At 36.5% G+C, this 16,804-nt stretch overlaps 1 protein-coding gene across 3 annotated transcripts in view; it reads left to right on the top strand.

The window, feature by feature from the left end:
* LOC120430391 (serine-rich adhesin for platelets) overlaps positions 1–16,804 on the top strand; it is a 56,957-nt gene that overhangs the window by 27,032 nt on the left and 13,121 nt on the right. For all 3 annotated transcript variants that reach the window (XM_052709448.1, XM_039595495.2, XM_052709449.1), the window contains one exon: positions 16,164–16,794. In XM_052709448.1, coding sequence (XP_052565408.1) covers positions 16,164–16,794 — 631 coding nt within the window. The remainder of the gene's footprint in view (positions 1–16,163; positions 16,795–16,804) is intronic.

The following is a 16,804-nucleotide window of genomic DNA, read 5'->3' as shown; positions in this document are numbered from 1 at the left end:
GTTTAGAGGTTTTAACATCAAGATTTGTATTCCATAAACAAGTCGTTTTCCAGTGCGATTTTTTGATTCCATTTAGAGTTGGAATGCATAATAGGGTTTCTTTGAATTCCGGGCCTTTCTTGTTTTGTTTTTTTTTTTGAATAACTACTTTAGAGTTCCTTTATTAGGTTTTAAATTTAGATAAACGTAACCGTTCAATCAATCCAAGTTCTTACCACTCACACCTACACTAATTTTCTTTCACCTTCCCCCTCCCGATCCCCTATATCTTCCGGTGGTGTTCATTTTGTATGCAATACTAGTTCGGCCACTACCCTTTTTTCCACAAGAAACCGGACTTGGATTGACTTGAAGCCGCGTCCCCCACCTTGCTCCGTAAAACGAAAACGAAAACGACTACGATGTGAGTTGAACAGTTTTTGTCTAAAGACGTTAATTTTAATTCAAATCCACTTGTCTGTGAGCATTCCACGTGTCTGAAATGATCCCGGTCCCGCTCATGATGGGGCCCGTGTGATAGCGTGAGTCTATTTTTAAAATCCAGATATGTGTGCAACTGTGAACAATTAAAGCCCGTCACCGTTGCATGTCAGTGTTTGTTGTCGGCTAACCACAGCGACAGGTTTTTCTACACACAGGAGAGCACATTTAACTCTTAAAGTAGGATCAGAGTTTCCAGTTACAACACACTGCGCACTGTTACAACAGGTGGTCGCGACAAGTTAATGCAATCAAGATGATAATTCGCGTGGAAAAGTTTGATGCATGTTTAGTAATATCTTGTTGAATTATTATTTTTTAAATCATTTCGATCATAATGCAACATATTGGTTTAAAAAAATTAAGCCAGAACAGTCGTCATTCCGTTTTTTGTTGTCGTAATTTATATAATCTCCCGCCCTGTCGCAAACAGAACCGCAAAACAATCCGGGAACCGACCCGAAGGGGGCTCCTCTAGGAGAGCATGAGGGAAGAAGGGGGGGTTGCATAACAACTGCTGGCTGCCACATTGACGTAGGTTCGGCGAGCCGTGCCGGGATTCCCGGGGTGTGGAAGCCTTTCTAAAGGTGAAGCGCAATACGGGGAAGATTCTTTTCTCTGTTTTTGTTTAATTATTATTAACTTGTAAGATCACACAAAATTACAATCTCTTCTTTTCTTCTCTTATTGCAGGTATGTTCTGGGAGCGAATCAATCCAATAAGAAACTACAAACAGGTGGGCTAAACTATTGAAAAAAATGCATAATATTGCTCAATCTCAAGTCTTGCAATTGAAATTGTTTCACTGCTCTCTATCAGATGAGACTATTCGTTAAAGAAGAAGAAAAACACGCGCAACAAGCTGCTCGCCCTCCCATCGAGGCCCAACTTGGGCCATGTGCGTCCAAGTCACGTGGTCCTTGGATGATGATGAACAGTTAGGACCATCTTTAATGCAGTGTTCTCGTTTTCAATTAAATTCAGGTCCAAACAAATTTAAATCGATTAGCTTTCAATGTAAACTTTCGCTTTGGCATTTCAACTCGAGCTTAAAAACTGTTTTTAACTCCGATTCCGTGACCCTTTAGTGTAGCAATCCGATCCGAAATCCCCGCCCAGCGTGTGACCTGGATATGCCACAACACACGTTGCTAATGGTGCGTGGGCGGAACAGGCGAGAGCTGTCCTCGACAGGACCTCGAATCGCACTTTTCTCTATACGCTGCCAATGACGGGTGAATCGTCGGTAGCTATAGATGATCACGGAAGGGGGTTGGAAAATCGCCCACCTGTTGAAACCCACCGACGGCAGTGTCAGGTTCAGGATCAAAAGCAAGCGAAAAAGGTTCGATAGGGCGTTATATAAAAGTTGAGCGCAAACTACAACTGGGTGGCGGTGGCGCACTAAGCCATTAGTGGGGAAGCCGTACAACCGGTGGAATAATGGTATTTAACAGGCTGCAAACGTGGCATTTTCCTGGAAAATTGCTTTTGCAGTCCTCGAGACTGATGTTTTTTCTTTGTTTCATTGTCTATAATGTTGGGTTGGACTTCATAATTACGTTTTTTTTATTATCGAAACACATATTTTTTGAAAAAATAATAATGTTTCTTAGCTGGGAAGGTAATTTTTTCGTCATGCTCTGTAAGCTCCAAAATACTGAATTAAAAAAGATTTTTTTTGTAATAGCATTTTTGATGTTAATAATTCGTAAATTTAAAGAGATTTAACCGAAAATTTGCTTAGTTTACTAATGGCACTTAGGACCTATTGAAAACTTCATTCATTCATCACCATCGCCAGCCCAGTTCTTTGGAAACATTAGTTTTTAATATATCTAAGCTTTGATTAAACACATTTAAAAAAATACTCCCAACATCGGAATTCCACAAAAAAATATTCTAAATCAAGCCAAAACATGCTTAATATAATTTTCAACGCAGGAAATGCATTTTAAATTGTTCTCAGTTGATGATTCGACTTCACTTTCCATTGAAATTTTACAGTTTTTTTTAAGAAAAAAATCCCATGATTTTTGGGACCAATTTCAACTTTAAAAAATATTTGCAACAGCCTAAAAAGATACGAAAATTTAGTTTTAAAAATACTCATTTGGGAAAGTTTTATGAAAATGTAGTCTATGAATAATTTTTGCAATTTTAGGGTTGGAAAAATTGTTTAAAATACCGTCATCAGACTGGGTGATGAGAATGGGTCATACAAACTCATTTTTGACCTTGATATCGTGTATCTCGGAAACTATGGCACCTACAGCTTTGATATTTGGAATTTTTCATAGTTGAAATGTTTACTATCGACTCAAGTAACTTTATTTGTTTTTGGCCACCTGCTAGCCCATAGTGCAACCTCTCCCCCCCCCCCTCCCCCTTCAAAGTCGGTCTGAAAAATTGGGGGGTATTAAAAATATTTTTTCAAAATACTACAAAAAACCAAAAAAAATATCAATGAAAATTTAAGGGCAATCAATAGCTGTAATCAATTGAAAATGCATTCCCCTGCGTTTAGAATCATTTTCAGCATGTTTGGGTTTATTCAAAAATCGTTTGAATTACCGCAAAAAGTTTATTTTTTTTGCTAAAATTTTTATTTTTGTCAAGTATAACATTTATTGAAAACTAATGATTGCAAAACAACGGAACTAGTGTGAAATAAATTATATAACATAAAAAAGGATAAACGGAGCGTTCTTTTATTACGTATAGAAGTTAGGGGGAGGGGGGGGGGAGTGTCGGAGGCTATGTTACGCTCCATGCAAATTAAAAAAAATGTATGGAAATTTAGTTATGAAGGGGGGAGGGGGTCCAAAAATCTTTTTTTGCGTTACTTAATAAAAGAAAGCTCCCTAAACAACTCGATGTTTTGATGTTGATGACAGTAAACGCTGCAGTTTCGTCAAAGTATGATAAATTTGGGTTTTTAAAATGCGGCTTCAATTGACAGAATAAAATTCAGTTAATTTCCTGCATAAGAATAACGTTGTAAATCCTTTGAAATCATTTTAAGAAACCAAGCGCCTCCATTAAATTTGTCTTTCTCAAAATTCAATTCTGCCGATTAGAGCGTGTTCAAAGAGTCCGAAAAATCAGGTCACAAAAAAAAATTTTTTTCAAAAAACTTCAAAATTTTTATGAAAATATAGAAGTTAAATAAACTGAAAACAATCAAAAATGCATTTTTCAGCATTGAAAATCTTATTTAGCATGTTTGTGCCAGATTTTTTTTTAATGTTTATGAAATTCCAATGCACAGCACAGCAAAACTTTTTTTCGCAAAAAAATAAAAATTTTGTCAATACTTAGATATTTTGGAAACTAATGATTGCCAAATAAAACTGGACAGGTGTATAATGCATTTTTAAACCCCTTTTTTCATTCAAATATTGAAACCATGGCTCGTAAATTCAATTTTTAAACTTTTTTTTTATTTTTTTGCCCCCTCTCGACTTTGGTCAGAGGCGAGGGACATAAACTTCAAGCAATATTTGTAATGGCCTAATTGTGTGATTTTTTTTCTGTTTTGTGATGCTTTTTGCAGTGTGCAAATCTTTAGGGTAGGGTAGTCATCAATGAGACACTTTTGGTTTTCAACTTTCAACGATTTTTCTAATTTTTTCATCAGCATGTTTTAATGAACTTTTTGTTGCATTATCTTTCTTTTAATGTGTTCTAACATTGACCAAAATATGAGATCGATCCGACCTCTACAACTAGAGTTATTCAACTGTCTCATTGTAGACGCACTTGGCAGGAACAATGAGACAGCTGGGGAACAATGAGACACTCTCCGAAAATCAACATTTTTCTAGTAAAACATCATGTTTTTGTATTGTTTCATTGCAGGTGACTTGCCTTGAACATTTTAGAGCAATTTTGCCAACATGAAACTTTTATTAACAAAAGTTACACTGAAAAGTATTTAAATTTTGTAAAATCCATTTATTAATACCAAAAAACTTTGTATTTTTGGTTAAATGAAGTTTAAACTCTGTAAATATGCCAAAAATCACTTTTAATTCACGTTTTGAAAGATTCCCATCGATTTTGAATAGTTTAATGAAGAAAAATCAAAGTGTCTCATTGTTACCCATGGGCTGAAATGAGTGGTGAACAATGAGACAGCGCTGGATTCTGGGTATATTCTAAATTTTGGCCAAATCTAATGAAAGGACATTGTAGCCCAACCCAATCCCTATGGAACGTCGAAAGAAATTTGAAGAAATATTAGTTTTGGTGTAAATGGCAGCCTACGAGCGAAAAAGTATTTTTTGTCCATAATTTACTTTTACACCCCAGAATCAAATATTTATGAATAATTTTTCAAGGGAGCGTCCATAACCAAAGGCACTTATATGGCAGACGTGTATCCAGTAGACACACCTTTCCCCCAAATATGAGCCTGATTGGTTGAAACTACGACTTGTGAGAGCCATTTTATCATTGTTCCCCGTGTCTCATTGATGACTACTCTACCCTACTGTAAAAAATTTAACAAAGGTATTTTACCTTTGAATGCGTATAATTTTAAAACGGCGCACTTTTAAAGAAAAACATTTCCTATAGTAATGAAATTTGCATCTGTTTTTTAGTCTTGTATGAGGCCATTGCCACGGATCAACCTTCAGTTAATTTTTTTCAAAAATCTTTATTAATTAAAAAAAAACGTTGTTTAAGAGCATCCAAAATTCAGAAATAACTATTTTTACGTCTAACTAATTTTATGTGACAAATTTTCATCATAAGCTACAACCTTGACAAAGGCACCAAATCGATCAGGAAATCCCTTTTCGAGATACAGTCCAGACTCGATTATTCGAAAACCTCTGAAAAATTTCACTTCGGATAAGAGAAACGGCCGATTTCGACCATTTTAATTTTTTGTATTTTTTGATTTGGCTCAAACTTTGTGGGGGCCTTCCCTATGACCAAATAAGCTATTTTGCGTCATTGGTTCACCCATACAAGTCTCCATACAATTTTGGCTGCTGTCCATACAAAAATGGTATGTAAATATTCAAACAGCTGTAACTTTTGAGTGAATTTTCTGATCAATTTGGTGTCTTCGGCAAAGTTGTAGGTATTGTTGAGGACTATTGAGAAAAAAATAGGTACACGGAAAAAAAATGCACATTTGTTAATCAACTTTTTTTTCACAAAAACTCAATTTCCCAAAATATGTATTTTTTTTATTTTCGAGATTTTTTGATATGTTTTAGGGGACAAAAATCCGCAACTTTTGAGCCATAGAGAAACATGGTCAAAAAATCTGCCGACGAGTTATAAATTTTTGAAAAAATAGTGATTTTTGGAAAAAAGTGAAATTTTTGTTAAAGAGCTCCGTTTTCAAGATATAGCCACCGATAGTTTAATTTTAGCGAAATATTTGCAGTTTTTCGATTTTCAAAAATAGTGACCTTGAGTGACCATTTCAAAAAATATTTTTTTTAAAGTTCAGAAAATTTGCTATAAAATTGTCTAAGAGACATTGAAGATTGGACCTCGGGTTGCTGAGATACAGCCGCTTTAAGAAAAAGAAACACGAACATTGAAGTTTTCTAAGTCTCACCAAAACAACCCACCATTTTCTAATATCGATATCTCAGCAAATAATGGTCCGATTTTCAATGTTATAACATGAAACATTCGTGAAATTTTTCGAAACGATAAAACATTTTTTTCGTGATTCGATTATCCGAAGTCCCATACAAACCTACGAATAATCGAAACTTCGGATAATCGAGTCTGGACTGTAGAGATTTTCGATAATTCACATTGTATGACCCGCCCGCGCAAAATCGTATGGGAAAACTAATTATGAAAAATGGCTTCTTTCGACAAAGTTTCATAAAAAAAATGCAAAATAAAAAAACTCGAAAAAAAGCGATACTCTAGAGAATTGCTCCTAATGAATTTGTTTATAAATTAAAGTAAAATAAGCAATTAAAGTAGTTGAAAAACCAAGCTTTCTAAGCGATTGTATAGTACTTAATTATTTTTTTATGGATTTCTTTCTACATCATCCAGATATGATGATTCCACGTGTTATAAATCGCGAATTTTAATCAAATGCGCTTAGAATTATTTTTCACCAAGAACAAAAAAGGCACAAAAACTAAGTCCTGCCTTAATCCCGCATCTGCCCTCATCCCGTAACTTCGCAGAATCGACTCAAAGCCTGAAATGCTGAACGCTCAGCTTAAGCTTACAAACAAACAGCCGCCCGATGTGCAGTTGCAAGTGACGACTTAGTCATTGAAGGTGGCCCCTGAACGATCCAGAACCACATCATCAGATTGTATAACCACAAGCCTGGAAGAGACTGGGGCAGACTGCGCGGGCAAGGGAAGTTGCAATGGCAAAACGCGCGCGCCCTGCACGTGGCATCCGACCAGACCGGCCAACAACCACTCATCGGTTCGGATTTGCCTTATGTACATTTTGTTAACTGCCGGTTGAGCCTGTCTTGGTAGTTTACCGGGTAACTCGTGCGTCGTAGTACACACAGCAGGGTGGAAGGTGGGTTGGAGGAGGTTCTCGTCGCGGATGTTTGAACAGAAATCCACCGGGTGCAACCGGTTGTGTTGATAATGCACTTGCTCCACAATGAGAGAGAGAAAGAGGGGGGGAACCCTTATCAGGTTTGGTTGTTTTCAAGATCGAATGACGTCAATTGATTCTATATACTGTGTGTCTGTTGTTGTCTAAGATGATGGAGGGTTGATAACATTATTCGCATTAGAGGGAAAGTGTGGAGTGCGCTGAATTAAGAAGGAGGGGCCAACCATGTTCCTATAGGTCAGGATTGAGGTAGATCTATTCTAGAACGTTAGAGATTAGGTAAAAGTTGAACAAATTTATAAATAAACAAATATTGCAAAACTTGTAGTATTCCGAAGGAATAATAAGTGGCTAAACATTGTAAATATATTCAAAACATTGCACAATACATGATGCGATTCGCAAACAACTCGTCACGATTCGATCGCCAGATTCTAGATAACGCTTTGCTTCAGAAGTAATTCTAGGAGGAGATTTCTCATAGTCAGCGATGGAATAATCATCATCAAAATAAAATCATTGGACGTTCATCAAGAGAAAAAATCCGAAGGGAGAATGGCTCTCCACTCTCGCGCACGAAAGATCGGTAAAAGGAATCTAAAAAATCATCATCTTGATTATTCGGCGGAACATCTTTTTCACTACTACACTTGCAAGTGTAACGTCACATGTCGAAAAATGACCTGTCACATTTTGTAGATGGGCAATGTGTGTAAACAAAGTGAATTAAATATTTTTAAGTGGTGCTGGCAAGGAATTTCACAAAAAATCATCCGCAGATTGATTTTCTTGGAGAATTTCGGGAGCGATTTTCTTTTGCGTGATTTGCCTCCTCTCTCTTTCGCGGGTGAAGAAAGTTCACAAGCGAAATTGATTTTTTTGCGATTATTCCATCCCTGCTCATAGTTGATCACTTGGTCTTGTTTGTTCCTTTTCTGCCACAGTAGGGGAACAACATCTAATTCCAGCGTGCCTCTAATGTTGCCATATCAGCACTTTAATATTCAATTACAGCTCATTAAAAACGTTTTCAACTGAAATCGAGTGATAAATAGCTCAATAAGAAGTGACCAAGCAAGTTTCTATTAAAATTTTAGCAAAATTAGTTGTTTAAATAGTGAAAATTCGCAAATTGGATGAAGTTAGGAGCGAGTGCTTAACCTGCCAATCATACGAGAATTTCCCCTACAAGTTTCTTTGAAGATAGTTTATTTATAATTAACGTTACAACAAAACAAGATCGAGTTGCCTGTTAAAAACATCTTCTTTTATTAATTTTCAGCTTTGTAGAGGTCTTATTATCTTTTTTATGTTTTGAAACAATTGCGCTCATTGAACAAAACAGTTAGGATATGTAAATAAATTGCATTTTTCTACAATAAAACAAAACCTAACTCTCTAACACGCGCCAACTACTCACAGGAGGCGGTGAACCAGAGAGAGTGGGGGGGTGTTTGGAAAATACTTTTTTTATATAACCTACCCACCCCCATTCCCATCCCGACCGTTGACAAACACTTGCGTCAGTGTTTGAACCCCGCATCTTCTCTCTTCTCCTCTCCTCCATTTTCCACTCATTTTCACGCTCGGAGTTTACAACAAGTGTGTGTTTGTACACTTTGCGGGATTGTGTATTATGATATCTCTCTCTCCCCTTCGCCCCCTTCTTCCATTCAAGGAAAGTGGCAAGAATGACAAAGGACAAACGCTGCCGCGTGCTCGGCCAAAACGTGCACCCTCAATTTTCCGAAGTGGCGTCGCGACGCTCGGGCGAGCGCATGGCACCACTCTCTCAGCACTCGAATTGAGAGCGAGACCACCATGCGTCTCCTTCCCTGGCAGAAGTAACGCCATGTGCGCGCGTGGGACAAATTGCAAATAAGTGGTCGTAGCAGGCGGTCGTCGTGCACAGTCACTCATTTTGGAGTTCCAACGCCGAGCAGCAATAAGCGGGCTGCTGCTGCTGCTCGGCGTCGGAACTCTCCTGCGACCATGCTACTGCGATGCAATTTTTCCGTGAGAGTGAGAATGAGAATGAGTGCTGAACGGGAGAGGATGATAATAAGGGTGAGAAAAGCTTGTTTTAGGGGTTGTTTACGCGTTGGCGCCCTTGTCGTGATCAGAATGTTTGGTTTAGCGAGTGATTATCAGAATATGAAATGGAACAGTTATTGTATGATTATTTCCCGAAACTCTAGTTGAGGGGTAGAAAATCTCAATATTTCATATTTCAGAAAAAAATTCAAATCCTTGTAAAATAATGTTTCAGTCACTTATAAAGTTTCCTGAAATATTTTAAAATGAAAGTGAGTGACAAACGATTCAATCTTGAAATTTTGCCATGTGCAAATTGAGCTGTCAAAGTTTCTGAGTGTTTTTTTTTTCTCGTTGAGTTAATTTTCGGGGGCCACGATATCTCTAGGTTGGATGGACCAAATTGGCTGTAATTTGGGGCGAAGACTCTCAAGACCTATCCCGTTTCCATGACGAAGCTCGATTTCAAAATTTTGTTTAAAAAAATACAAAAATCAAAAACAGACGATTTTTTTTATGAAAACATAACATATTTAAATCTTTTTATAAAATAAACTTAATGAAAATCGACTTCGACCTGTTTAACGAGTCTTCAGCAAAAAATTTGAGCCAATTTGGTAAAATCAGTGTTGAGAAATTTTGGCACCCGTTTTATGAAACTGTTAACTTCAAATACAGTCCAAACTCGATTATCCGAAGCCTCGATTATCCGAAGTTTCGATTATACGAAGTTCGATTATCCGAATGTTTATGTGGGACTTCCGATAATCGAATCACGATTAAAAAAAATTGTTTTCGGATTTTTTCATTTTCTTGGTTTTAACATAAAATTTGAGTTCTACGACCCCATTTTAGTCAAATTAGAGTTGTTGATTGCCTATTAAAAAATAAAATGCATTTTTTCAATATTGCATAACCGCCATTTTGGCCGCCATCTTTGATTTGAAAATTCTTAATCATTTTAGCGTAGTTTAGGGGTCATACCTAAGCTCAACGATCAAAAATTAGACAAAATAAAAAAAAATATTTCGTGATTCGATTATCCGAAGTGAATTTTTTCCGAGTCCTTCGGATAATCGAATCTGGACTGTAGTTATATCTCGGCAATGCTACAACCAAATGCTTTCAAATTATTTATTTTTTATTGTTGAAAATGTATATTTTTATGCACTAAAACTTTTTTAAATTATTTCTTACATATTTATTTTGCTTCGTATATTTTGTCTTGCTTCCCGGGCAGACGGTAATAACAAAATTCATGTCATTTCAATAACAAATACTGTTAAAATAACATAAAGTGTTATGGAATCTTCTTGAAAAATCAATGTTTGCATAAGGGTTTAATAACAGTTTAAGTTATCATAACAAAATTTGTTATTGGTCTGATATTGGTTGAAAGCCAAAACAACTTTGGAATAACATTTTTTGTTATGTAAGAATACCGCCAACTGTTATTGGGTTGATCGGATTAGTTGTTAAAATAACAAAAAATAATAACAAAGATTTGTTCGAAAAATAACCTAAAATTTGATTAGTATGTTATTACAATAACAATCCAATAACAAAAAATTCATAACGACGAATAACAAATCTTGTTATAAATAACATAAAATGTTATTGGCCTAGTATTTTCAAATAACAAAAAATGTTATTTCCGTCTGCTCGGGTTTCAACATCAAATTATAGTTCTGTGACCCCATTTTAGTCAAATTGTAATTGTTCTATTAAATTACAAAATGCATTTTTTTCAAAATTTTGTCATCGCCATTTTAGCGCCATCATGAATTTAAAAATTATAAATCACTTTAGCGTAGGGAAATAGGCGTATTTTAATCAAACACCTATCTTCGCCGTATGGAGAGTTTGATGCCTGATTAAAGCTAAAAAATAATAATTATTAGGCCATAAACTTACCAGCAACAGCACCGCCTCGAGTAAGTACGCAAATTTATGCCGTTTACTGGTCAAAAAGATCAAATTTAATGCGTTTTTGATCATCATTTCTATTTTGCAAGTCCTTTCTCATCATTTTGTTGGAAGAAAAAAGAACTCAGCCGAAAATAGAAAAATGGACGTGGCCCAATGCATTCTCGTCTGATTAGAATACATTTTGGGAAATATTTTTTTTAAATGCTTGTAAAAGGAACAGAATAAATTTGAGTAAAAGTCAAATTACACGGAAATATTTACAAAAAGTTGCTCTACTGGTTGATGTACTTGGTTTAAGTAAATTTCATAGAACACTCCAGATTATCCAGCATAATTCAAACACAACCACTTACTAGGCTTAAAATGGGTATATTTCCCCTAACTTAAAAAATATTGCTTAATCAACATTTTTGATTTTAAATCAGTACCGGGCGTTTACATGAAAAAGAAAAATATACATTTTGTTTTCTGGAATACCGCAATTTTCGCTCGAAATCGACTTTTGCATTTTTTAAATTCAAATTATTGTGATGCCTTACTGGAATTTGTAATCCGTCCAAATTTGTCTAACCTGACATCATCACTGTCGTCAACCAAAACAAACGTCACCAAATGTTTAGGCTAAATATTCGTTCTGGAACAAACGGAAAACACGTGGTCTCTTCTGCTAGGTTCAAGGTGTTGCCGATAATGCGATTTGTGAGGGCTTTTGTTATTTTGCTATTCGCGAACCACCGCGTGGTTCCGAATGTGTGGCCCATGTTTGGACCAAAAATAACCGCCGCTGTTACGGTTGCCGTGTGTGGTCATCCTAATTGGATTTAAGGTCGGTGCCATTGCTGCTGCCTTTGCTGGCTCCTGGTCAATTTGAAGGCTGCAACTAATCTTTGGATTTTAATTTTTCTAAAGATACTGGAGTTTTTAACCTCTAAAGTACCATGCGTTTCCATGGCTTACTCTGTAGTTCGATGGAGACGCAAGGTACGCGTATGAGCTTTTCTCGTAGTATTCCTCAAGTAAACCGATTTGCGTCATCCTTTTGTTAACATAACCATTTCATGAGCTTCCATTGCAGAGTTTTGTCACTGATTTCCACGGAACGAGAGGGACGGGGGTAACTGTCGTAACCATCAGGCCACGAGGCGAAACCGGTCCACGTGAGTCGCAAATATCGTGGCCGTTTGTATCGGATTATTATTATTATTTTCTCCACTGTCCACACTCCGCCGAGCTTCGAAAGAGGGCGGGGTGGGGGTGGAATTTTGTTCGCTCCAAATGACAAACGCGTGCAGCTTTGGCCTTTAACGAGACACGCCGCCAAAGGACTGGCTTTAAGCCGGTGAAGACTTCAGCAAGGTGGATTGATTATTTCCTGTTATTGTGGAAATATAAGAAATCCGAAAAAAATCTATTTCTTTCTTGTTAAAACTAATAATTTAAAAATAAAAATTGATTTACAAAAGTTTTGAAATTAGATCAATTTACTAAAAACATAATTGCAATAATTGTTTAAGCCCTCAGCGAGACCTCACTTTAAATCTTTGACGCACTTAAAAAACCAAGACTCAGCTAAGCTAGAAGACGGCAGCGCAATTTACGCAATTTCAAACGAAAGAATCCGTCATAATTTGTTTTTCAAAGTTGCAAAAGCGAAGAAAGCTCACTTTTTGTAGGGTTTCCCTTGTGCCGCCGTCACTGCCGGGGTGTGAAAACTTACGCCCAGCTGCCGAAGCTGTCTGCTCCAGAAGTCCGGCAGAAAATAGGCTGACCTTTTGCGCAACGGGGACCAACCTTTTGCATTGTCCAGGGTTGGCTGGTTCGAAGGGGTAGGATTGTGAAATACCATAGAAATTGTGTTTGTGTGTGTTGAAAGAAAGACAACAATTAAATAGTTTTAGCTAGTTGCAATGAAACCTTTAATTGTTTTTGTCATAACGAAAGTTTCATTTACATTTTCACATTTTTGCACAAAAAAGTAAAAAAAAAAAGATTTGAAGAAAATAAAAGACATGTTCCATTTTTTACAGTCCAGACTCGATTATCCGAAGCCTCGATTATCCAAAGTTTCGATTATCCAAAGGTTTGTATGGGATTTCGGATAATCAAATCACGAACAAAAAAATCGTATTTTTTATTTTTTTAACTTAAAACATTAAATTCGAATTCTGCGACACCATTTTAGCAAATTTTGAATGGTTGATTGCCTGTAAAATTAATAAATGCATTTTTCAATATTTCATCATCGCCATTTTGGCTGCCATCTTGGATTTAAAAATTCTTAATCACTTTAGAGTAGTTTACGGGTCATACTAAAGCTCAACAATCAAAAATAAGACAACGAAAATTTGTTTTTTTTTTCGTGATTCGATTATCCGAAGTTTCAATCATCCGAAGTGAAATTTTGCCAAGGCCATCGGATAATCGAGTCTGGACTGTATTGCCAATGATACCAATCATGAATATAAAGCTCATGTTTTCTTTATTTTAGAAAAAAAAATCACGTCACCGATTTAGTTATCTCTCTGTGCTAATAAAATCAACTTATTTATTTTTAGTTAAATAAAAAACGAATTGCCAATTTTTTTAATTAACTTTAAACAAAAAAAAAACCATTTCTTGAAATCTATTTTTTATATGTTGTAAAATACATTTTGAATGAACTTTTTTTTATAATAATTCAAATCAGTAATCTTATTTTTTCGAAATGTGTTTGAGCCATAGGGAAGTACGGACACAAATGTTGCCACCGAGTTGTTTTTTTTTTTTAAATAGATAATTTACCCAAAAACACTTTTTGACTTCATTTTGACTTAAATTGTTCACGTAAATTCTTATTTGCAATCAAATGAATTTTTTTGGTATCAAATGCATTGATTTCAAGTTATAGTTATTTTAATCCAAATTTTACCACAAACAGCAATATTTTTTTTATATGTGTTAACTAATCTTTGTCTATCTTTGAAAGTATGTTTTCGTTCTTGCCTTGCATTTTCTGAAAAATCCATATTCTAAGAATAAAAAAAATATCAAAAAATCAAAGAATTCAAAATTTAAACGATTCAATAATTTTAAAATTAAAAAAAAATCCAGAAATCCAAAATTTCCAGAAACACATTTTTTATATTTTTTTTTATTAAGATTCTAACTTAACCATTCGTCATTTTCAAAAACCAGAAAAAAAAATTTAAAAAATTTAAAAAAAAACTTTTAAATTAAGTCCTAAATTAAGCTTAAATTTGTGATAATTTTGGTCACAACGATAAAACTTATATTTCTGAGTACAATGACACTTTGTACAATCGCAAAGGATTTAAAATGGATTTTTAAATCAATTTGAAAAAAATAACTCTGCGGCTCTTCTTAACAGAAAAGGTCCTAATTGACAGCTCGTTCCAAGGGGACCATTGCTGATCCATCGAAAAAATGTTGTCTTGTCAATTTATTTTTTTGCTAATAAAAAACAGTGATCAGAAATGGTTTTTAATCGTGTTATTTATCGTTGTACAATGTACATAGAAATTTACATTGTTACTAAAAAAAACAACAAAAAAAAGTTTAAAACTTCAAAAAAAAACGGATATAAAAAAAATCAGAAATACAAATGTATATTTAAGTTTTAAAAAATGTTAGAAGTTAAAAAACACCATCTTTTAAAAATAAAAATTAAATCAAGATTTAGAAAAAAATTAAACTCATAAATTTAAAAAACATCAAAATTTCAGAAAAAAATTGATTTATATATTCAAATATTAAAAAATTGAAATTAAAACAATAAAAATCTGCAATAACGTTAAAAAGCCCCCGATTTAAAGTTTATTGTGAAAAAAGAGTAAATATTAGTGCATTGAAACATATTTCTAACGACCAGCGATGGGAGAATCTTCATGAAAAACAATCTTTTGACACTCATCAAGAGAAAAAAATCGGAAAGGATCATGGCCCTACTCTCTCGCGCACGAAAGATCGGTAAAAAGAAACGCAAAAAATCATCATCAGGATTATCCAGCGTTACATGTTGAAAAATGACCTGTCACTTTTCGTAGGTGAACAATGTTTGTAAACAAAGCGAAACAAATTAATTTGGCGCTAACAAAAAAAAATCACAATAAGTCTTGTGGTGTGACGTTTTCCAATTTTCTTTTGCGTGTTCCGCCTTTTCTCTCTTTCGAGAGCGAAGACAGTGCGAAAGCGAAAAATATTTTTTTTGAATATTCCATCCCTGCTAACGGCCCTAACAAATTGATTTTTGAGCATTGGAAAAGTTCTAACATTGTATCGTTTTTCGTTCTTCACATTTTTATCAGTTGATTTTTACTAGTTTTGTAGTCTTATTCGACCACACGCTTTTTTTTTAAGGACCCAAGAACCAAATCTAAAAATTCAGTGTATCCTGCTCACGCGTTATGTCAACGTCCGTTTTAGCATTTTTTTGTAATTTTGTTCTTGGATTTAAGAAAAATGTCAAGAAATTTAAAAGGAGATTTCTAATTGAAAGTTAAGATGAGACATGCTAATCTATCAAGCCTAGGGGTACAACAGGATCTCTAACCTTTCATCAAACAAAACTGAAACGTCCAGAACCTTCACTTTCCCATACACGTACGTTCCCTTCCCGCGGCCAACCGATTGCAAAATTGCATTCTATTACGCCGCGTAACACGTTATGCATGTCCTCTCTCCCTCCCCCCCTCTTCCCCGATTCTCGTTCTAATAGCTACTTTTGCCACTCACATCAGTTCATTAAATTATATAAACACAAACCGCCGCGCCACGTCGCACTCCACGCGGACTCATCGCCGCGATTACGTGACATTGGAATCGTGGAATTCAATCTCCCTCCAAGCAACAACAACAGCCAACAATATCATCAACGGCAGCAAAGTAGCAAATAATGAAACAATTCTAGATTAAATTTTCAAAACAACCTATCCCTCATGGGTTTCCTATGCAGATAGGACCTTTTGAAAATTTAATCTAGAATTGATCGTTCTACAGTCTACACGATGACGGGAGGGAGGAACACGTGGCATGGGCGTCGTCATCCTGTGGGAGGGAAGGGAAGGGTTCTTACCTAACTAACTCGCTAACTACACTAGGGTGTTCAAGGTTTTAATTCGTGTCTTTTTTCTTCTTCTTCTTCCAGATGAGCCCATCCTGAACGGACATTCCAGCAGTACAGCACCACCGCTAGTAGTGATATCGACCAGCAGCAGCGGCAGCAATGGCCAACAGCTGCTGCACCACCACCACAACAGCAGCATCAGCACCCAGCAGAAGCAGCACCTTCCACCCGCCCTCACCATTGATCTCTCGACCAAGAGCAGCAGCCATCATCTGTCCCACCACGCGGCTCGGTTATCCAGCGGGACGCCCCCGTCCGCCTCGTCCGGCTGTTCGTCCTCGTCGACGTCCTCCACGCTGACGATCTCCCCCGTGGACGACAGCCAGTCCTCGCTCAACCTGAGTGGCAGTTCCACCACGAGCGGCTACATCACCAGCCTCAGCGCCAACAGTTCCAGCTCGCTCAACCTGAGCGGATCGCCGCCCGGTTCCGGCGGCTGTCTGTCCTCGTCGTCGTCGACTTCGTCCGCTTCGTCCACCTCGTCGCCGCTGCCGCATGATCTGGTCATCGTGCAGCAGCAGCAGCAGCAGCATCAGATGTTGTTGTCGTCTTCTTCGCAACAGTCGCCACCACCCGGCGGGCTTAGTTCGGGGTTGCTCGTTCATGTGCCCACCGGAGGTCGACGGCGAACCGTCAGCTCAAACAGTAATGGGTAGGTTCAC

The sequence above is a fragment of the Culex pipiens genome, chromosome 3 (genome assembly GCF_016801865.2).
Source record: "Culex pipiens pallens isolate TS chromosome 3, TS_CPP_V2, whole genome shotgun sequence".
Classification (NCBI taxonomy): Eukaryota; Metazoa; Arthropoda; class Insecta; order Diptera; family Culicidae; genus Culex; species Culex pipiens.
This window is presented reverse-complemented; position numbering and strand designations above follow the sequence as displayed.